The sequence below is a fragment of the Schistocerca gregaria genome, unplaced genomic scaffold (assembly GCF_023897955.1).
Source record: "Schistocerca gregaria isolate iqSchGreg1 unplaced genomic scaffold, iqSchGreg1.2 ptg000722l, whole genome shotgun sequence".
Taxonomy (NCBI): Eukaryota; Metazoa; Arthropoda; class Insecta; order Orthoptera; family Acrididae; genus Schistocerca; species Schistocerca gregaria.
Genome location: NW_026062099.1, coordinates 86,681 through 110,758, shown reverse-complemented (window position 1 = coordinate 110,758; position 24,078 = coordinate 86,681). Strand labels below are relative to the sequence as shown.

The 24,078-nt window shown below is 40.8% G+C and overlaps 1 protein-coding gene across 1 annotated transcript in view; it reads left to right on the top strand.

Moving 5' to 3' along the window:
- LOC126320497 (uncharacterized) overlaps positions 1 to 23,352 on the top strand; it is a 32,781-nt gene extending 9,429 nt beyond the window's left edge. Inside the window, exons 2-7 of the mRNA XM_049993993.1 lie at positions 5,556 to 5,681; positions 8,439 to 8,585; positions 9,849 to 9,986; positions 11,671 to 11,823; positions 15,773 to 15,925; positions 23,058 to 23,352. Coding sequence (XP_049849950.1) covers positions 5,556 to 5,681; positions 8,439 to 8,585; positions 9,849 to 9,986; positions 11,671 to 11,823; positions 15,773 to 15,925; positions 23,058 to 23,156 — 816 coding nt within the window. The 3' untranslated portion in view covers positions 23,157 to 23,352. The remainder of the gene's footprint in view (positions 1 to 5,555; positions 5,682 to 8,438; positions 8,586 to 9,848; positions 9,987 to 11,670; positions 11,824 to 15,772; positions 15,926 to 23,057) is intronic.
- Positions 23,353 to 24,078: the final 726 nt, after the last annotated feature.

Sequence of the window (24,078 nt, the reverse complement as noted above, 5' to 3'; positions counted from 1 at the left end):
AAGATCCTTTATCATTTAGCTACAATGTAGCAGGTCAGCAACTGAAAACAGTCAATTCCATAAATTATCTGGGAGTACGCATTAGGAGTGATTTATAATGCAATGATCATATAAAGTTGATAGTCGGTAAAGCAGATGCCAGACTGAGATTCATTGGAAGAATCCTAAGGAAGTGCAATCCGAAAACGAAGGAAGTAGGTTACAGTACACATGTTCGCCCACTGCTTGAATATTGCTCACCAGTGTGGGTTCCGTACCAGATAGGGTTGACAGAAGTGATAGAGAAGATCCAACGGAGAGCAGCGCGCCTCGTTATAGGATCATTTAGTGATCGCGAAAGCGTTACGGAGATGATAGATAAACTCCAATGGAAGACTTTGCAGGAGACGCGCTCAGTAGCTCGGTACGGGCTTTTGTTGGAGTTTCGGGAACGTACCTTCACTGAGGAATCAAGCAGTATATTGCTCCCTCCTACGTATATCTCGTGAAGAGGCCATGAGGATAAAATCAGAGAGATTAGAGCCCACACCGAGGCATGCCGACAATCTTTCTTTTCACGAACAGTACGAGACTGGAATAGAAGGGAGAACCGATAGATGTACTCAAAGTACCCTCCGCCACACATCGTCAGGTGGCCTGCGGAGTATGGATGTGGATGTAGATGTAGAAGTACTTTGTTGTCAAGCACAACATCTAACGAAGTCTCTCTGTTCTGGGTTCCAGTCACGATTTCTGAGATTCCTTGTTGTACTCCACATATCAGATATCTTAATATCACTATTCATTGTTTCACAATAATTTATCCAGATAAGACGTTTTTACTTCTTTCGTACAACACGTTAGTTTTAGCATCCGTCTTCTAGCAATGTTCGTTGTCTTCCGAAGATAAGGAGAGCTTATATTGCTTACGCACTAGTCCACGTTGCCCAGTAATTGTGAAGATTTCGTATCCCATGTCACAGAGCTGTCAATCTGTAAGGAAGTAGCATGTCGTTTTTGGGATAGAGAGATCTGTCACATTTAATGCATTGAACAATGTGTAGCAGGATACGTTCTATGGGTCCGTTTCCGGCACAACAGCTACTGTATTCTCCACGATTGTTTGAAGGAGTGTCAAGGAGTGTTAGGAAAGAATTCCACGTTCTTGCTGTCGGTTTGTCATCAGAACATTAGAGAAATAATCTGATCGTAATGTGTCATGCCATATTAAGCAGAAACCCTATCATCTGGTAAAACATAACGTGAGAACGTCAACAGAGCTGCCTTTGTGGATAAGACACATCAAGAGAGGACAGCCATCGTTGACAATCGACAGTATGTAAACAACAAAATCGGCAGCATCGGTCGTAAAGGGTGTGAAAGCATTTATTACAGAAAATCGATTTTAGTCACTGAATGACCACCATCACTGCAAATATTAAAGTCGTGAAGACTCGTTTAATAATAGCAAATATTACAAGTTGGGATAAAATACCTCTGAGCACAATGGGACTAAACATCTGAGGTCATCAGTCCCCTAGAACTTGAAACTACTTAAACCTAACTAACTTAAGGACATCATACACATCCATGCCCGAGGCAGGATTCGAACCTGCGACCGTAGCGGTCGCGCGGTTCCAGACTGAAGCACCTAGAACCACTCGGCCGCCACGGCCGGCTGAGTTGGGATCATTATACAAGAACATGGCAGTTGACGAACAGATTTGTTCGTTAAGTGCTATGTTCTTTTATATTGTATACCCAACAGGAGCATCGTCTTAGTGAAACTGTGCTACAGTGCACGTTCAAAATATGAATATTGCACACTATCTCTTGCTGTAGCCAACGGACACAATCGTTTGCTGCCTTTTGCGTTTGATATGGTGTATCGTGTGCCTTAAGAGGCTTCTTGAAGTATCATTAATTTATTTGCGGTTGTCAGAAAACCTCCCAAAATTGTTATTTCATGTATACTTTCTACCAAAACCGAGCCGCGGATTCCAAGACGGATTTTAATAGCATATGACTGGATTTCCTACGATATACTCCTACAATACCGAGGCCGTTTCCGTGAGACGAAGTTCGAAAGTTACCCTACTTGAACAAGTAAGATATGCATGTGTAACGGGGTGTGAGGCGAAATAGTAGTTCATACGGTGGAGATTCAAGAGTCTGTACTGGTAATGTATTTGTCGAAGTTGATCGCATTGTTCCAAGGCGAAGTCGCTGGCAACCGAAATGTACTGCTTCAAGTTTAAGAGGTGCACCTTTGGTATCCATAATCGATGACTGAGAGGAGGAGGCCCTAGGATATGTTAAAGAGAACGGTGGGCTCCACACCCTACCAAGTTACATCTACAGATATCGTAATGTTAATGCTGTTTTCTGATTACAAGAGATATGTGATCATCCCATCTGAAGTGCGTTCCAAACACCACAGGCTTCAGTTGCCTATGGGAAGGAGACACTATGTAGTAAAATGGATGAATTACACCGTCGCAACCATCTCCTGTTAAAGAGAACAATGGAACATTTCTGAGTTGAAATTGTTAGGTCGTTGACATTGTAACAGCGAGTTAATGCCTAAACGACTCTGTCTAAAGCCATGCAAAGATATTCAAGATCATGCTGTACAGGATTCAAGACGCTGACTAGGCTCCAAGATCGTGTTGTATAGGAAAAAGGTATAAATCATCTGCAAACCGGGTAGTTTCAGTGCCGGGTGAAATGATGTTGTCCGTGGTCCGTATCTCGTGTGTACGTTTAAAACATGAGGGCTGGGCATGGAGCACTGAGGCAGTCCTCTCTAGGTTGTACGAGCTATTTGTTCTGCAGTCAGAGCACTGTATCTTAGAAAGGTTTCAGTACTAAACAAAAACGTCTCTAGAATACACATATCGCTTAATTTTTGTAGTAGAAGTGAAATTTAAACATTGTCGTGCGCACTTTTACGTCGATAAACACTAATGCAAAAATGTTGCCTAGTGATGAACGTTCGAAAAATTTCAAAATGTATAATACGAAGAACGCATAGTTTCCGTTACCCTTCGGAAACCCCACCTGGTTTTCTGAAAGCAAATACTTCTATCGCAGCTACCACTCTGAGTGGGTCTTAATAAACTATACAAGGGTTCTTCTGGCTCAAGACAACGTTGTACTCCGGCCATTGCTTTAGGTCATGGAGCTGGAATAATTATTTGAACTGTTCAGTGAGGAGAAGAGTGTCATCCACATACCGTTGAAAGTTCGTAGAAACTTTGTCAATGCACTATTTGGCGAATTACACAGGGAAGGATAGTGAACACGATCCATTCCAAGAACAGAGTTCGTCGAGGACTTCAATATTTTCTTCAACTCTTTTAGTTGACAAGGTGATCACAGGATATTGCAACATTCTATGGCTACCGGTGGAATAACGGGACTGCAGTCGCAAGGCAAACATTTGGTCCGAGCTCCATTTGCGATTTCTGAGTTTTCATAGTGTATTCAATACATGGGGAATCTTAGTAACACTATTCAACGTTTCACAATAATTATTTGTTTCAGATGTTCCTGACTTTTTTTTATTTCTACAACCTGGTAGTTATATCATCTGTCTTCCTGCAATGGGCGTTGTCTTTTCAAGATATGGAGATCTTATATTACTTACGTGCTAGTCAATGATACGAAATGATTTGCGAAATTCCCGTATTCCATAATATCACAGGGATGTTAACGTGTAACGAAGACTGTAATACGTTGTGAGACGAAAACGTAGTTTATGAAGTGGCACAGCACCGATGAACAAGTTCTAAAATGTTGTATGAACCCCACGTTGTGGTACTGCAGTGCAGGGGAAGTTTTGTGCGCGTTAAATCCTTTGTGAGATGTGAAATTAAATGCGAAATATTTCAGTTTCATATAAGTAATGTATCAAAATTTTACTGACCCATAAAGTTCTATCCGTATGAGTGATGTGCCTCACTGTGGCTGGCAAAAGTGGGGAAGTAGCGGAAAAATGCTCCTACCGGAGGACGCTGTTGTTTAATATACTCTGACTGAAACTGAAGTACCAGCTGCCTCATCTTACTTTCCACAACAGCAATAAAAAATTTTCGCAAAGTTTTTGGCTTGCAGGCAAATTCTCGCGCTTTTTTATGCAGAGAGAGAATGTTAAAGTGGCAATGGAAAAGACACAGATATACTGGAAGATAGTAAAAGGTGGTTGTGGCATAATAAGACAGAAGGAGACATTAGTAATGTGAGAGAAAGAGAGTGAAACAGTGGCATAGGATCGTAGTTGCTAGTGCTAGGAAAAGAGTGAAGGAGACGGTGCCAGTGAGGCAGGAGTAAAGGGAAGGTGCAGTTGGAAGTGAGGAAAGCCAGTGATAAAGAGAGACAGCGTCTATGACAGTGACATCGAGGACGAGAGAGTGACAGTGAGAAGGCGTCGGCCGTTTGAAGTGGAGAATGAAATAGCTGCAGTAAGAGAGAGGAAGAGGGAGACAATGACAGTGAGGGGGTGCAGTAGTAGTAGGGGTGTGGGTTACAGCTAGGGGAGTTTGTCGGAATGAGAGATGAGTTGCATGTTACATAGAGTGCGAATATGTTGGCGTGCAAAAATATTTGGGAAAATTTTAAAGGCGCTGATGGTACCATAATGAGGCGGCTGGTAGACCATACTTCAGTCAGAGAAATTTCAAACAGGAAAATATTCGAATTATGTGTTTCGATAGGATTCGTTTTCTCCGGTACGAATTTACCTATCTTGCGATGTAAGCGTTGGGATCCCCACAGAGCACCAGAGGTTGTTCAACAGTGCATTCCACTCCAATTCGCATAAATTGCTTTCCGGGGAGAAACGTACCGATAACAGGGTGAATAACACAAAACGTAATTATATCTGTGCTACTGATATCTACAGTCTTACATTAGGGAAACTGATCTGTCGTTCCGAAGAAGTATCTTCTTCCCACAGCAGGGCAGGGACACCGCCCATCCACTCTGGTCTGCTCGATCTGATAATAAAAAACTGTCTAGAAACGATACGTCTCTCTTGTGCCAAAAACGTTTCGGAAACGCAAGCTGCAGATATATTTGGGTATGAAGTATCTCGCAAGACTCTCTTGATTTTCTGTGGCTGACCGAACGCTCCACTGAACGACCCCGAAAACCGTGATAGGTAACAGCACATTCAATTCCATTTCTTAAATCTCTCATGTGTATCTCTACTTTGGTGGGGAAGAGTACCTCGGTTGTTAATGTGATGGTGCTGGTGTTACGCGTGGACTGATGGTGGCTGCCATTCGTCGTGAAGGTTACTTGCGTGCCTGCTTCGTGACATGTCATTCTTTCCTGGGACAGAGGAAGCAGGGGGATGGCCTGTGAGTTTCCAGTACTCTTCACGTGACATTTTGTAGTTTTAGGGTATTTTTCAAACAAATTGAGGAAAGGGTCAACTCCTTGTGGGAGCTAGCCCACAAAAAGTTCGTAACTTTCTGACTGCTCCGCAGCAAGAGTTTGAGACGGTGTCATTTTTCTCTCTCAATACATAAACTCTGAATCACATGTGTTATAATGTTCTTTTGTCTTCGCAGGTGCTTTACAGCATGTTATGCTGCCTGTGTCTTCCCTGCAGGAAGAAGACACGTGATTTGGGGGACAAATTAAAGAAAGCACATTCGACTGAAGCCTATGATTACAGTAAAGTGGACATGGACAAGGTGAGCACTGAGTAACTCCAAGGTGTATGAAAAGTTCCATAATGAAGCCAACGACCAGTTACATTACAGTTAATATAGACACTGCTATAACACAAAACTGAAGCTCACTGTATCAGCTTCTGGACTCTGCTAAACTCTCTTTAACTACTCGTTGTCATAAACAAGCCATCAATAAGCGACAGCTCCTTCTACAGTGCACACTGACCCCACCGTTTTATAAGTGCATCTTCAGAGACAGTGAAATAAACGTGGATCAAGCCAAGTAACCCTACTGCAGCCACACGTCTTCGTATCCTTCACCCCCATATCATTAGCCGCCCACATTCGTATGATCTTCGGATCAGGGTCATAGCTATACCTTCATATTATATAAACTCGTAATAACTAGTGACAACGGTAACAACACTAATGGTTGGAAGTAAGCAAGTAAACTGAACTGAAGAAAATATAACGTTGAAATTATAAACTATATTTACAAATATCGAATACTCTTTGCCGTCACCAGTAGATTTTATATGTGACACACTGAAATCTGTAACCGAACGGCGCTCGATCCCAGATTTATTGTTCTTCGCGAGTGGTCGCCCTAATCGTTTCGGCTATACATGTACGCATATCGGACTGACAAAATTTCCATACGTCACATACTGCCCATATTTTCTATGTTCGCATTTTATTGTGCACGCAGAGGGAGAGACTAATAATTACAATCGTCATTTTTGTCCATCGACGCAAATATAATAATCATTTGTACAGTCTGTGTTTATACGGTGTGTGTATATTACATTATAATTTCCTTCAGTCAAGCTTGCACTCATTAACGGTTTGAGATAAGAAGACCGCGGACTTACTTTCGTCCTACTAGGAGGCAATTTCTATACATAATGTTACAATCAGTCGCAACGCTGCGGACAGCAGCATGCTGTTTTTAATAAATAGTAAAGTGAAGTGCGCATGAAGGCAGGTGAAAATTACATTCAGTCGATATTGTTACAGACATGTGGGTCAAACAGTAAAAACATGCCTGGTATTATGAAACACCGATCCTTTTGAGAATATTTAGGTGTAGCAATCAATGAATGGTTCAGATATTTAGGAAAACTATATATCTTTTAATAGAAAAGCTCATTTCCCTTAGTAGATGTAGCCCAGACATGTCACACCATCAGAGACTGCGCGATATTAAAATAGATGCACAGTAGATTGTAATGCGTCTACAGTTATTTAACTTGTCAATACTCTTCCCAGCGTGCATCTGAGAGGAATATCACGCATTTTCCCATTTCTGACATCATGACCTTAAGCAGAGCTATATGACAGAGCATTATTTTCATTACGCCTGCTGTAAGGATATGCGTTTCATGTACACAGATGTGTGTTGCTTAAATGATATTTGATGTACCAGTCTTTCTCTGCAACCCAGAGTGGCTTGGAATCTTCATGTTCTTAACGAATTTTCAAATTCATTACATTCGTCAGCAGCATAGAGATCACAGTGGTATGATGGTAGTAGCATGAACTCTCCTTTTGCGGGCACGTGCTCCATCGACTGTACTAACCAAGTACGTCACACCACGTGTCCTCACAATTGTAGTTCCACCAGTGCCTCATTTCCCGACTTCAAAACTTCACAGAAAGGCAAAGATCTCGTACTCGAGTTCCAGCGCGGCATATTCCGGCCTTCATATTTCACTACGTGTTTATTGTATTTATCTATCCACATTTGCTTCACATACTCTAAACCTTCCTTGTACATACAATTTTTCTCCTTTCAAAAATCAGGCTAACAATTACAGGATGCCTTAACAGCAGTCATATTACCGTGCCACAGCTTTGTCTAGTGTTTTCCATTAAAATCTTACCTCACGTTTTCATTCTTGTAGCTCTTAGTTCTCTACCTTATTTGATGTCGTAACTTATAATCGCCATCTGTAGCAGTATACTTCACATCCTTTAAACCGTGAAACATCCCCTTTGAAAAATTAATGAATTACTGTGCGGGGAAACCTTTACGTTATTTGATTTTCATACAGCTCAGCAAAACTGAACTTACTCAGTCAGTTCACTCTTTAAACTGACACACAATATTTTTAACGCAACGCATTGTCACTTTTAATAATCCCTACAAAAGAATGACCTTGACTAACAATAACCTATGCCTTTTATGAATTACTTACCTCACAAAAATCTTCGTTACTCGGACTACTGCAGTAGAGCGAGCGCCACTACTGCCAGCTAAATAAGAGATTCTACCTACTGCCGGCACTAACTACTGATAGGTATACTCAGCAAATGAAAGGTTGTGATAGATAACAAACAATGTATTTACCTTAATAACATTGAAAGGTCATTATATATATATAATCAGTTCATGATATCCAGTATTACAAATTTACTCTTTCTGATGGATGCACGTCGAGATCTTCCGCTCTTAAAATTCTGCCATCTATCCCCCCACATCCACCACTGCTGGCGGCTCACCTCCAATTGCGCTACACTATGCGCTGTTCACATACAGCTGCCCAACACTACAATAGCGAATATTCCAACAATGCAAACCAGCCACAGACTTCACACAGCACAGTCAGTGATTTTCATGTATAACGCTACGTGGCGTCGCCAACATAAAAGCCTTAACAGCCTAGTTACAACGGTACAGTTATGGTCTGCTTACGTTGTATAAAATCTGTTCCAGTATTGTGAGTCAAGTGTCTAGAACATTCGCATCTGTTAGAAATATACAATCTACTCTTCCAGGTTTATGGCCGTTTGAGAAAGAGGAGGGTGTCACAAGTGCCTTCTGTCTTTGAGATATTTCCCTGCCAGTGGACCCCAGAATCAGCCAGTAGCATCAAGAATGGAGATAACAGTGTGGACTTTACGCTGAAGGACGGAGATGCAGAGGTAAGTCAATTTCAATACAACCATGTGTAGTAAACTCGAAGAAAGGGTAAGAAAGAACGAGAGCTTCATTTGTACATAAAGGACTAAATAAGAATTGAATTTTATTACAATCCAGTAATAGTATTTTGCCCTGGTTACAAGAACCTAAGGTATATATACGGTGAAAAGCAGCGGTAGTACTCGTGCACTAAGATTCCTCTGTTTAAACTGCCGGGGGTTCGGAAAATATCACTCCTTTCATACGCAAGAGTGTTCTTCGGCGCTCCGTCTTCACGAAATGAAAAATGAAGGTTAACAGTGACTCAGTGCACCAGAATCTGGCAAGAGCTTTCGACGTGCTACCTCAGTCTCCAGTAGACAGGATACGGCCATAGGGAGTGTTAGTTTGGATATCCTTGCTTAAAGCTAAGCACTTCCATAAACTGGTAAAAGCGTATGCTTTCGGTTTAAAAGGAAGACGAAAGATGACTTTAAAACACACATTATATCGTTCTGCCATTATGTGCATTTTTATACGGTGGATTAATACTACTTCCTCAAATTACTGCACACAAATTAATTTCAGTCCATGTAACGCTTACCTAGAGCCGATGCAGGAGGAAGTTTAGAAAATTTAAGAATAGTTGGTAAGAAAATAGATAACCGGAACAGAGAGTACAGAGGTGTTAGAGAGGGTATTAGAGCGCGGGGATTCTTAAACAAAAGATAACAGTCCTGTCGTAGAGACCCCCTGTAATGTTGCAGAACCGGAATTCGAGGTTGATTAGCGGTGTGAAGGAAGAGAAAAGATAAATTCAAATGACGATGGGAAGAATAATCTAAGAGAAATTACTGTGATAACAAAGATAATTATAAACATAAATTTACATTTTCGTTAGTAAGTACTCTCACTTGTAAATTCCCTGCGTATTTTATTGTGTGCTGGCACTCGGAATTTACTTGCTGCAGTGTCGTAAGTTAACTGTTTGTTGATGCCTTAGCACTAGTGGAAACAAACTACAGGTAAGTTACTAAGTGTGCTCCGCAAATATCTTTCTTTGTCTTTTCACTCTTGTTCCTCTTAGTTCTCTACCTTATTCCAAATCTTTACTTTCAGGACACATCAGTAGCACCGTACTAAAATTCCTTAAAACTACAACTACGGGCGACTTATTGAACACATAGTCTGCTTAACTATTACGATTCAGATATCTAAACCATTATTTTTGCTATATACATGACGTCTTGCCTAAATTATTGATGGTAAAAACAAAACTCCCCCAGGTTCGTATCTTTGGGCGCTTCAAGGTGATAAATGTGGCCGAAGAAATGCCTCCGTCTGTTGCCCACGACTGCAAGCTTCCTGTAGAACCTCGCAACCGCCGGAAGAGACGAGAGAGGAAACAGAAGAATCCCATTGATGTAAGTCAATATTATTACTACCATGATAAAGAAGCAGTAGAGAACGGCCACACAGGGTGAGAGGGAAGTATGGTATCTCAGTATGGTATCTCAGATGGTGTGCACTGCGGGATCCTCCACTGCCAGGTAATACACTGAAGAGCCAAAGAAACTGGAACACTTTCGTCAACAGTCCATTGTCGGTGTTGACGCACCCAGACGAGGCTTGAAGCTATGTGTAGTGCACTCATCAAGGGTATACAAGTGGGACTTCGGCTCCGAAAGCCCATATCGATGATGTTTCGTTGAACGGTTCGCACTCTGACACTTGTTGATGGCTCAGCATTGAAATCTTCAGTAATTTGCGGTGAGGTTGCTCTTCTACCACGTTGATCGATTCTCTTCAGTAGTTGTTGCTCCCCTTCTTGCAGGATCTTTTCCCGGCCAAACTCATGTCTGGATTTTGACGTTTTACCGGACTCCTGATATTCACGGTACACTCATGAAATGATCGTACGAGAAAATCCCCACTTCATCTCTACTTCGGAGATGCCGTGTCACATCACTCGTTTCCCGACTATAACACCACATTCAAACTAAGTTGAATCTTGATAACGTGCCGTTGTAGCAGCACTAACCGATCTAAAAACTCCGCCAGACAGTTATTGTCTTATACTGGCGTTGCGGACTCCAGCGGTGTATTCTGCTGTTTACATATTTCTGTATTTCAGTACACGTGCCTATACCATTTTCGTTGGCACTTACGTGCATTACTGAGAATCGCTCAAGGTCCGTAGGTGCTTTCAAAGCATCAGAGACTGCAACTGACACTCAGATTTACAAGAAGAGCAATGAGAGAGATTCACTCTACTACAGACCAATATTATCGTCAACTTGTTACAAGACCCTAAGGTAAAACTAAGGTTGCATGCAAGGATATAAATGTGGAAAGGGATGCTAGGCTATTAAACTGAAGAAGAAGGAAGATGAAGAGCAATATACATAGGGAGACGTGGCTCTAGTATAATTGGTGTAAATTAATCAAACATAACGGTATTAATATGTTCGGAGGAATTATACATCTTCTTATAATATAGCAAGACAGTGTGAAAGCAGTATGAATTTAAGATATGTTACTAATTACTTTTATTGTAAAAAACAATATATCAAGACATTGAGAAACATAGAGTAAATAACTCTACATGATGCATTGTTAATCAGGCGTAATATTTCATCCTGGCGAAAAATACAACATAGCAATATCAAAATATACTTATATTTTCATTAATAATCTTCCTTTTTTAAATCTACCGGCGTAGTTGCTGTAAGATTGCAAGTAGTAACCAAAAACCATCGAATACGTTACATATCATACCGCTAAAAAAGAATGCGTCATGTTTTTAGATCATCATATTCTTGCTCGGTGTCGCTCTTGTGTATGGTCTAATCATTTTATAATATCACGCACCCTATCCCACTGTATATGCAATGATCTGCTTATTTTTTTCTAACCTGCCCATATCTTGACAATTTTGACATACATTAAACACACTGTAATTCACGTTCATCACTGTCTGCAATTAAGGCTTAGTTACTTAATATGTAATCCATTTAAGAATGCTGAGACAGACGTCTTAACATTTCTGTCCTTTAGACACATGCTGTCCTAGATGAATCAGTGATGATAAACTCGTATGTCCCACAGGTTGATTTCACTTGGGACTTCGGGGAAGAAGAGGTGGCTGGAGAGATTCCACGTTTCGAGGGCGACACTTGCGATCGGAGTGCTCAACCTGAAATTTTACCGCAGAAACCAGAGACAGAGTTGATCGATGCTCCGCAAGAGGGCCGTACTGAGGTAAGTCAGTAGCATTACTGCCATGAATAGCTAGCAGGGAGAAACGGCCTGAGAGGGTGACAGCGGAGAAAAGCCAGTTACACGTCTGACAGCATGCACTGCAGAGCCACCCACTCTGCGAAATTTATTTATTTATTTCGAATCTCTCACACTCCAGACATGCCTTCATGAAAGCAAAATGCAGTCGAGAGTCAAATTTACATTTTATTACAATCCAGTAAGACTAACATCCATTGGTTAGAAGACGTTAAAGTAAACTTCAGATAGAACTTAATTTTTCTGAGATACAGTAAGCTTCAGATGTAAAATTGCCATGACTTCGGAATGCCACTATCGTGACACATGTCGGTCTAAAAGGAGTTGAGATGCACCGATTATAGACGACAGCCTTGTAGAGTCGCAGCTGGTCGAGCTCTACTGCTGACCAGACTCATACGTCCATCGGTGTCGTAAGTTCGAGTCAAACGTGTAAGATTGGAAGCTGACTTTCAGTTTGCGACGAAGGCGTTATACATACACTCCGATTTCGAGTTGTGGGCCGAGGGAGGTTGAAACCGTTGGCCTCATTATTAACGCAACTACGAGGAGGATAGTGTTAAGCGATTTATGTTAACGTGGAGTAGTTACATCAGGAGAAAAGTGAAATTATCATAGTACATATTGATTTCAACACTTTGTCTTAACCAACGCACCGCGTTGTAATTTCTTGCGGAAATAAACATTTGTGTACCTTGTCTCCTAAAGAAAGATACAATAATTTACTGAAACATACGACCGCATCAAAGCTGGACTGTTCTGTTGCTTGCAACTAAGCTTAAGTTGACCCGTGGCTCACAGTGGACTGCGCCCTCAGCCATTTTGTGGGGGGAACAGACGAGGTCGGCTGCAGGCCTCACTGTGCTGTAACAGTAGACCGCAGCTGCACAACTTGTCTCATCAGCACGCACTAAACAGAGGTATCATTGCGAAGACGTATCAGTAGTAAAGGGTAAAGCTGCGATGCAGCTCTGTAATTGTGTGACGTTAGGCAAACCTGTTAGTTGAACTGATGTCTCGGATCCGACATCCAGATGTCAGGGCATGGGAAACCAAGAGCTGGAAATAAATGACTATGAACGCCATAAATTAACAAGTTATGTGGCAGCAGGGGACAGATAAAGAAGACAGAAGGAATCACAACATCTCAATGATTGTAGCCGACTATATGGTGAACGTGCCACGATAGACACGGAATGACTATTACACCAATTCAGTATGCGTGGTAACGGGTACGATGGTTCAGTCCCTTGTAAAGTTCAACAGGGACGTCATAAAGATTCCGAATGAACTTATGGAATATTCTATGACATCCACAAAGGCGCTCTACTGGGACTCTTTTATCTACCTTCTAACATAGCCCACACATAATTGCTCCAGCTAAAGTTTCGTGGCGTCTGTTTTGCCTTATTATGATACTGCCAACGGTTGTTCTAATGCTGACCCTTACGTGATCTTGTAATTAAGTTCTTGATGAAAACTATCTGGATAATTAAACTGTAAGAGTATAAAAACTGTAACAGCATAAGAACAGTTGGCAGAGATCACATGGAATCAATGGCACAAGCCGTAAGGAACGGGCGAATGATTAGTGGCCCTGACAGACGTACCACGAGAACTGAAACAGTGCCATCCCATCTGTTCGGCCACACCGGTATCGTTCGGATTTAATGCCGAAGTTATAGATAGTTACTACACTATTACGACGTCTGTATTGGACAGCAATTTATAAAAATAAATGTGGAAAGAATTTTGATTTATGGAGTCCGTAGTAGACTGCCTTCGGGGCTAAATTATTTAAATGGTGGCTGTAACAGTGTTTTGGATCACCTTACGTCGCAGGCTGAGCAACATCTTAGGGGAAAGTTCTATATCTACAAATATACTCCGCTAGCTACCATGCGGTGTGTGGCGGAGGGCACTACTCGAGCTATAATCATAATACCCCCTCCCCGCCCACCATCACCACACACACACACACACACACACACACACACACACACACACACACACACACTTTTCCACTTGCGGTTCGCACGAGGAAAAATCGACTGAAAGCCTCAGTTCGAGCTGTAAATTCCCTTATCTTTGAATGGTGATCATTGCGGGATTTGAAAGTTGGTCGTAGTAATATATGCTCTACATCCTCGGCGAAGATAGGATTTTTGGAATTTAGCTCGTCGTCTATCTGCAAATAGTTCCACTTCAAACGTCATAACGATGTAATCCGAAGACAAAGAATGTGCGAAATACGCCTTACATAGTAGTATTTACCAAAAGATTGCGCTTCTTAGTCACAAAAGAGGATTACCTCTGACCACTTTTTACTTCAGGTACTTAATCAGAGTAAATGAATAACTTAGTAGGAAATGAAAATTTGTGCGAACTGTGTTACGCGTTTTGCTGGTACTGTTGTAAAACATAGTCAAGATGCATCCAATCGAAAAGAACACATGCTCTTTCATCCATCATCCTTTCCCATATGTAGACAAAGTTTTCTAATGACCTCGTCAACGATGGTACGTTACGTCTCAATCAGCATACTCCCGTCATTGCGGCTGCCACTGCACACACTTTTTTACATGTTACGGTGCCTTGCGACAACTGTGCTGTTAGGGGTACCTCGGATAATACCTTCTTGAAATTTACTACTGTGTGGTTAATGGTGTTGCACTGGCTATCTGAAAACCTAAGAAAGTCGAATACTTTATTGAATGACTCGATGAGGGACAGATTCTGTACGAGCAAAAACGCTCCTTAAACTTATTAGCTGGGATGATTTGACAGAAGAGAATGACGCACATAAAAGCGTGCAAAATAGTTCCACGTGATAACACAGTAATAATTCTAGATATAAAAGGGTTAACAGTGGATGAATACAAATGTGTGATACGTAACGAAACAGCAAACATTTAGTAAAGAAGAACAGTTGATGAAAAATATTACACTCAACAAGATGAATAGTAGTAATGCATTAGGAACTAGTTCTATTTTTTGGAGGTTAAAAATATGAAATCATGCGTATAACAGACATAAGTTAAGTAGAAGAACCACATCTGTTGGGGGGAAGCGGATGTAACTTTATTGGAGCGAATTAAAACGTAAAGCTTCATCAACTTCAGAGCAATCATACAAGTTCTGGTATATGACACATGAATGTGAAAGACGTATGAACGTTTTATACTTGACTAAACACTTTTATTGTAAATGAAATTAATTATCTGGACAACTGACAAATATATTGCATTTAATTCCAAACGTTGTCACGATTATTGGATTATTACTTAACTTTACTACATGATACAGAGTATTAAAAAAAACATATATATCGACATTTTCTTTAGCAACCTCCCTTGCTTAGAGTTGACTGCATATTTTGCTACGTAGTTCCTATACGTCTGTATGTTTCCTATTGTAAGTAGTAATCAAAAACCAACACGAAGATTACATGCCATATAGACCACAGAAAATGTCTAAAGTCCCTAGATCATCATTCTCTTAGCAAGTTTCATCCTTCTGTGTTATCATTTTGTATCATGGTGTGCACAAAACACTGCATAGGTAATAACCTGCTTCTCATGTTCGAACCTGAACATATCTTAACAATTCTTATTTTCAAGTGCCCGATTAACTATTCCTCCTTGACTTACCAGTATTCACGTTAGCCTTTCTGATCAGTCTGGCCCATAAAAATGTTCCCCCTCCTTTACATACCTGTACCTGTTAGTTCTCTACCTCTATCTTATTTTTTAACAGACATCTGTAGCACTGTTTTTCAGCTTTATTACAATCTACACATAGAGATCTCGTATAACCCATTTAAGAGAGTTAAGTCAGTTAGACTAAGGTTCTCTGTAGGTTAGGCGCTTGCCTTACAGCTGACTCAGTGATGATGAAGTCAAACCATCCACAGGTCCGCGTCATTGGGCGTTTCAACGTGACAGATGTGCTGGAAGAAATTTCACCGCTCGAGGACGACGCCTGTAAACTGACTGTGAACGCCGAGACTATTTGCAAGAAAGAAGAGGTGGAATTCGTTGATCTGCCTAAGGAGGATCCCGCTGAGGTAAGTTAGTGTTATTAGTACAATGAAGAGCTACCAGGAATAAATGGCCACTCAGTTTGGAGCGACGAAAAGACGAATACATCTCAGACTGTCTGTACTGCCGGACGATAATTTTCGCGAACCTCTCACAATCCGGTTACCTTTCACGACGCTAAAATGTAGTCGACTGTCTCGTTTACATGAAGGACGAAACGAGAGATTCACTATATTACAATCCTCTAATACACTCTAAGACAAAAGAACGACTCACCCAAACGAAGTATCAGAATGGGAAGGATATCGGTAGACGTGATGTAGAGGTGCAGACAAACAAATGATTACGCTTTCAAAAATATTGGATGATCTTAACAAACTGAGCAAGTCAGAAACGCTTTGGTACACCTCTGGACCTTCTCCAAGCAGTTGTTGGCCTTGGCATTGATTGACATCATTGTTGGATGTCCTCCTGAGATATCGTGCCACATTCTGTCCAACTGACGGGTTAGATGCTCAAAATCCTCAGTTGGTTGCAGGTTCCCTTCCATAATGCTACAGACGTTTTCAATTGGAAAGAGATCCGGCGAGTTTGCTGGTGAAGTTCAGCAAAAACTCTCGCCTTGTGCGGAAGAACAATATTTTGCTGAAATTTAATCCCATGATGGTTGTCATGTAGGACAATGAAACGAGGTGCTGAATATCTTCGACGCAACGCAGTGCTGTAAGGGCTCCACGGATGAAAACCAACTGAGTCCTGCTATGAATGGAAAAGGAGCACTAAGCATTATTTCTAGTTGTCGGTCCTTACGTCGGGCGACATTCAGGTTGGTGTGTGGGCCATATATATGCGTTTCCAGCTAGGTATCTCTCTGACACGAGTAGAATTTTCTTCAGCGAAGAAGCTCTCTTCGAGTTGAGCACCGATGATCCGACGAGACGTGTCTCGAGAAGACCCTGACTGCCGCCCGCCATACAGTCTGACAACCAGGAGTGAAGGTCTGGGGCGTCATTCCTTTTCACAACTGGAACCACTTGGATTCCATTCGCGGCTCCTTTACAGCACGACAGCAACGGTTTGTTGCTATCCAGGGCTTATATTTCAGCAAGACGAGAGTTTATACTGCCTCCCTTCTTGCTTGTCAGGTTCTAACATGGCCATCAATTTCGTCGGATCTCTCCCCATTTCAGAACGTTCGGAGTGTTATGCGTAGGGTCCTCTGTCAAGTTCGAGATTTTGGTGCTCTAACACGCCGATCTGCAGAATATGCCACGTTGCCAGGAAGACATCCAGCAACTGCAATAATCTGTGCCACGTCGAAAAACTGCTGGTATAAAGCCCAGAGGAGGAACAGAGCATTATTGACTCCCTCAACTTGTGAAGCCCTTTCTCTTACATAAACAATTCAGTTTTACTGAAACTGTAATAATTTGTTTGTCTATATATCTACATCACTTGGTTATTTAGAGTGTACTCACGTCCTTCAGTTACTAGACGCTAAACTGAATCCAATGTCTAACGCGATGGTATCACTAGAGATTATAAGCTTCCATTGCAAAATTGTCTCGTGTTCGGTATGGTTACATGGCATCCTGCAACGACTTGAGTCGTGCCAGTTGCAGACCATAGTTCTTGCGAGTCACAAGTGACAGTATGTCACTGCTGACTGGAGTTACATCCCTCCGTCTATATGACAGATGCTTATTGTCTAATATAAGCAGTTAACTTTTATTCCGCAACAAAGACGTTATTTACGTAGCGTGATTTCTAATTTGGAATTGACGAATACTCAAATCCATTGACTAACATTCAACGCAACTATGACGATTAATGTATTACGTAATTTATGGAAACGTGAACAATCTAAATCTGGATAGTCGGTGAACATTTAAAAGGGCACACACTAGTTTCGAGTACTGTGTCTTAGCCAACTCACACCTTCGCCACGTTGTAGTTTTCTTTGGAATATCGTCTGTATCTAGCTTGTTTCTGCTAGAAGTGTAAGACTTCCCCGAAGTCGACTCCTTCGGAGATGAACTGATCCACTAGTTTCAAGTGATCTCAAGTACCTCTTTCTTCAACGAGATTGCATCCTTAGCCATTTGCTGAAAAGAACAGAGGAAATTACCTACCTGCTGGTCAGTAATGTAAACAATGACCGCAGTAGCATAGGTTCGTCTGCCCGATTACGCACCAAACAGAAATATTAAACCGAAGACGTAACACTGTCAAAGGAAAACATTGCGATGTACTCACATGTTAAAGCGACGTAAGGAAACCTATGAGCTGAACTGGACGCTATAGTAGGGTATGAGTCTAATAAGATATGAAACCGGGAGGCAGAGTGACATGTCGCCTGAATACCACAGATGACCATGTTATGAAGTATAATGTCATCGATAAAGCAATCAAAAACAATTACAACACTCCAGTGCCTGATACCCACGAGAATTTGACGTTCCATGTAACGCAGATTTTAGGAACCGACGGAATTGTTACATTAATGCAGTAAGCTTGGTAACGAGGACTTTCGTTTCACCCAAAGCTACATCTAAGGACATGTCGGGCGTAGATGTAAGATTCATTGAAATTTTCAAGGCGAACAATGATACTGAGCCTATCTGCAACTTCAGTATCTTTTCTCTCATATTTTACTGCTGTGACAAAGTGATAATTCACTGACCGTTACACCAAAGAATGCGGATAACCTAACACACAAAATAACGGTGAACGTTTTATCATGTGATATGACAATAAGAATTAACAACGGCGAGTTTAAAGGAGAATGGTATGATGAAGTGTGTTAAATGTCAGAAGATTAATAAAGGTACTGCATGTGAAGGTACAAGAACAACTCCTATGTTACATACCTACAGTCGCCACTGCTACCAGAATATACAATGACAGAATATTTTTCGTGTAAGGGTACGTCTAATTAGCCTCATCCACTATTTTGCTGTGAATAGCATCAGTACAGCCATAGTCCTTAGTACGTACGGAACAGGCAACTAGTAGAATATCAACCCGAGGCACTACCGTTGCTCTTGTTGTCTCCTGTGTGAAGAATGGCTTTATGCAGCTCGCCACAGTAGTCCATCGATTGAGAGCCTCTTGGTTTCTTCAAAACTATGGCAAGCGTCAATCATGTGAGTCCACTTTACATGTTCAAATCTTCATCTATCAGCAGAATTTCACAAACATCCCACGTTCCGCGATCACACACACTCCCTCAGTCCTTTTTCACCAACCTGATAATCCCCTGAGATTTCATGATGCATTCTATACAGATTCCATCTTTTATTCGCTTTCTGTCATGAAAATATTTGTCTCCTCGGCTCGATTGAGTTCCCCATGTAAGCCACGCCGTAGGTCGACTTCGTATTTCAGCACTCTCCTGGAACACTTCCCCATCAAAATCATCAGTTCGCGTTTCATCCATGTAGAAGGCTAGACTGCAGAGAAATACCTTCAGAAAAGACCATGTGACATCGAAATGTGCCTTCTCTGTTAAAAAATTTTGTTATTGGCGTTCTCATTTTATGTCTTCTGCACTTCGGCATCTATCTGCTATTTTTCCACCCAAGTAGAAAAACTCTTGTGATATGTTCACTGTCATTTCCTAATCCATTTCCCTCCACAGCTCACAATTTCGATTTTATTCTATTGCATTTAACTAACTTACTTTCACTTTTTTAGCATTCAGCAAACAACATATTTTCAATACGTTACACATTTCGTTGAGCTGATAATTCAAGTAAAGTGCCGTCACGTCATCGACTAAACTAAAAGTTTAATTTTTTTCCCCAGGAACTAAAATCTCCATTTTAAGTTTATGTTTTTCTTTTCGTATTGCTTGCTGAATGTCCACACCGAATAACCTGTGGAGTAGGCTAAAAACCTGTCACATTCCTGTCTCGCATTTCATCCTTGTTACCTTCAGAAATGCAGCAGATATGAACGTCCGTTTGCTTTGCTTCAGTCTATCTCCCAAGTCGTAGAATTGAGTCAGTAATGATTCGTGCATCTCTACATCCCTCTTGAACCTAAACTTATAATAATTTCGTGTTAGTTCTCTTCCAACTATTCCATTAACATTCAAACCCCTTTGGAATTTTCCCACGTTTGAAGTGGGATCATTAGATGTTTTTGAAGACTGAGAGTATGTATTCAACATTGCACGTGTTACATGTCTCGTGATCGCTTTTTTTCTTGCTTCTCACAATGATCCCAATAACACTAAAGATGGGTTGTCTACTCCAGGTGTCCTTCTCCGACATATGTCTTTCAGTGATCTGTGAAATTCCTTTCACAGTATAATGTGCACCTTCTTAGCCTCGTCTAATTCCTCTTCCGTTTAGATAATATTTACTTCAAGCTGGTACTCTTTGTTGAACCTGTCCATACACTGTATCCCAGTTTCAGTCTTTCCTTTCTTGCTTCATACTGTCTTGCCATCTGAGCCCTAGGTATTGATTTATGTGATTAAGTTTGTCTCTAAAGTTTTCTTAAATTTTCCTGTGTGGAGCGTCTATTATTCCCACAGTCAAGTTTAGAGTTTCATCTCCATTATTTTTAAACTTATGTATTCACATCTGTGTTGGCTTAGTTTTCTGTATTTAGGTATATTCTTCTTTCGTGAATAAAATTCATTACTGATGAGTTGTCTTTTCCCCCATTTGATCCTATGCAGCTCTCATTATCACATCTCTCGAAACCAACTGTTCGTCATCTTTTGCAATACATCTCTCTTTCTGAATCAGCGGTTGCCTAGAGCTCCCTTTGAAACAGTCGATAGTCTTCTGAAGTCTTCTGGTATCTCCAGGTTTCTAAAAGATGGATAGCCTCCTTTCATATTTTTTAAATTTACAAATTCAAGTGATTTCTGTGCACATTTTTCCAGGCACCTTTCTCAACAATTACTTGCCCATAGCTCATGGTGCTCTGCCGTATTTTATATTGTCCTGCTCTCGAATTCTCGCCTTGCATCACAATTACTTTTTTTCTCTTTTCATGCAATGAATATTTTTGTCTATTCAAACTTTATTTATTTCCACCTCCTAATGATCTACAAACTAGCAGCCTATCATACTAACATCATGTGGGTTTAAGACTCATGTTTATCTGGCTACTCATGTTCATCTGTCTACTATGTTGTTCGGCCGCATTCCTATTTTCTTGTTCATAAATAAATTATCTCCTGAGAAATTTCCTTTTAATTTCAGATGTTCGAAGTACCCAGACAACAAACCCCACCTCACTGACAAAATTAAATTCCTTAGCAGGAAAACGTGTAACAAAGGAAAATGCCTAATCACGACGCAAATGAAGACCTTACTTCGTCTCGCTGGCTGGAATGAGGCGGGGCCAGGGATTTTCTCTGGCTCGTGAGAGCTGGGTGTTGTGTGTTGTCGTTAGATTTAAGTAGTTCTAAGTTCTAGGGGCTGATGACCATAGATGTCAAGTCCCATAGTGCTCAGCGTGTCTTCCTCCCAGTAACACGGGGCTCTGTAGCTCAGGTGTGAGGCAGTTGCATACAGTAACACTTTACACTATGCACCGGCAGGCAGTGTGTTGTCTTTTCGTTTGCAATTCCAATTATTTTATTGCAACAGATTCTCTCATACCCTGACGCCCAGCATAATATCGCATCACAATAGGACAATATGTTTGGTGTCCAGAGACCGCAAAATGTACTGAATAAGCAAATGTGCACTAGGGGAAGGAGAGGAAATGGGTAATTTTGGAGGACTCGTAACAGCTGAAATCAAACGATGCTTATAACTGACACACAGTTCTTCATTGAATAAAAGTAAACCACCAAGTTGGGTAATTCTCAGTTACAAGACTGCTCGCAAGCAGTTGACTATCCGTTTTAGATTAGCATCAACCAATTCAGAACAGATAATTCGATAACAGTAACAAAACCGACATCATACTTACTTACAAGAAAGGGATTACATTGAAAGGACAACTTAATTAATAACCTGCCAGAAATCGTTTCAGTGTGTATCTAATTAAAGTCCCGTTACTAATAGAGAGATGGTATCCCATTGAATATTGTGCGATAGACGAAGACTCCTGTTTGTAAACAATTTACTTCTCTTTCATATTTTTTAACGGTTAGCAGCAGTACTGTATTCTCTGAAGGCTGGACTTCTTAGAATCATTGTAGTGCTTCTCTGACGTTAACAGGACGTTGTGCTCCTGTCCTGGACTTGATTATACTCTGCTGCTACAACTCGAAAGCTTCTATCATTGCTCATGGAACTCGTACATGAGGCCATCTTTGGCGATTGACTGTGCTTGTATATTATAAATGTTGTGAGGCTGGTATAAGATTTTTAATTTTTCAAGCAGTTTAATGCTGTTTTGATCAACCAACTAACCTATCATCACTTCATGAAGTTCACTATTTAGGTCTCTGGCTCTAGACAATTGGAGTTATTTGAAAATGAGTATCAAGCATCTCATATGAAAAGAGAAATACTGCGCCCCAAAACGAACTTCTGTATGTCATGGCCTTAATAGTGACTGCCATATAACGTCTTATTTTTGTATTGACTTTCACGTTTTCTCTGTCTAGTAAGGGATGTAGGACATGAATTACTCTTATTGTCTTCTCTTTCTTAACTTGTATGTGTAAGTTGAACATAAATTTATTGTCTAATAATACACCTAGGTATCTGATGTGGTTGGTCCACTGTATCTGTGTGTCACTGATTTGCAGTCTGCCCCCAGGTCTTGTCTTCTTGTGGTGAAAAGGACTAAGCGTTTCTTATCAGCACGTAGAAGCAATATGTTCTATTTTGTCCGCTGCTCTGTAACAGTAAGATGATTCTAAAGGCGGCCTATGGCTGTATTCACTCTGCCTCAACGTCGTTTGCTAAATAGCCCAACTCTCTAGTTTATGAATTGTAACAGGCCTAAGAGGACGTGTAAAAGTGTCTTATTTATTAGCTATCAGCTGTTATGAATATGGTTGAAGTTTCTTTTTCTTTTTTCTCTTCTTTGCACGACACACGTAATAATAAGAATGGTGTTCCCTATTATGTCTTTGTTCCTCACAGTGTCTGGATATACTTTGCTACTGTTATTTTATTATGTACGTTCTATGTGATGACTGATTTTGTCGCAACTATAGCCATGCTGTTTGCCTAGGTGGACGCTGCTGGTAGGGAGAAACCTCGTCAAGGAGTGGAGGAGGGGGCAGCCGAGGAGCTCAGCAGCCGTGCTGCGGTTGCTGCTTCCAGCAACTGAAGAAAATATTTATTTGTTCCAGTAGTTCCTCTTTGTTTCGAGTTTTTTGTTCTGTTTGAGTTACTTGTTCAGTTTTGTTCGTTGTTCTTTTGTTCGTTGTTCTTTTGTTCGAGTTCATGTTTGCTCTGTTTTGAATTTTCATTACCAATCTTCGGCAAATTTATTAACAAAAAATAAATCTTTTGTTTTTCGTCAACTGTTGTCGAGTTTTTTAAGCGTGTTACTGTAACATGAAAGTTGACGAACATACATTCTAAGAAGTTTATTTTTCTGTATTTAATAGCAACCAATGATAGACGCTTCGCATTCTCGAAACTAATCGAAGGTAGCAGTTTAAAATAAAACATCACAGCCGGCTGTCAACCGAGTGCAAAACACGTAAGCCCCATGTCCACAGCACCACACACATATCCTTGCGGCCACAGGATACATTACTTGTAATTGCTCACCATATGCAGCTGCGTTATCACCAACCAGTACGATGTGCATTCAGGATAATATAAGGCACTTGGAAACCTGACTACAGTGCCATAAATAGGGTAAACATGTACCTCCACCTGTGACGGATACTTTAGCTTATTTTACAATACCCAATTCACTTCACAATGATGCACTTCGTAGGTCACTGAGAAGCTCAATTTAGTTTTATAGTTTTTAGAGTGGGTTAGATAAGTGTCTGTAATGAGGTGTAACACCATATCTCAAATGGCTATAGGTTGGAAATTTGTACACACATGTGAACATATTATATAGAGATATATAACGGCCATAAGATGTTTAGGACTCCGTTGGATAAAACATTGATGGAACGTTGCGGAGGAATCCCACAATCTGCTTTCTCCTACGAAGTTTACTTCGATGTCACAGATACCTACATGTCTGTAGATTGCACAGTTGTACCGATATAAATCTGCGCCTTAAA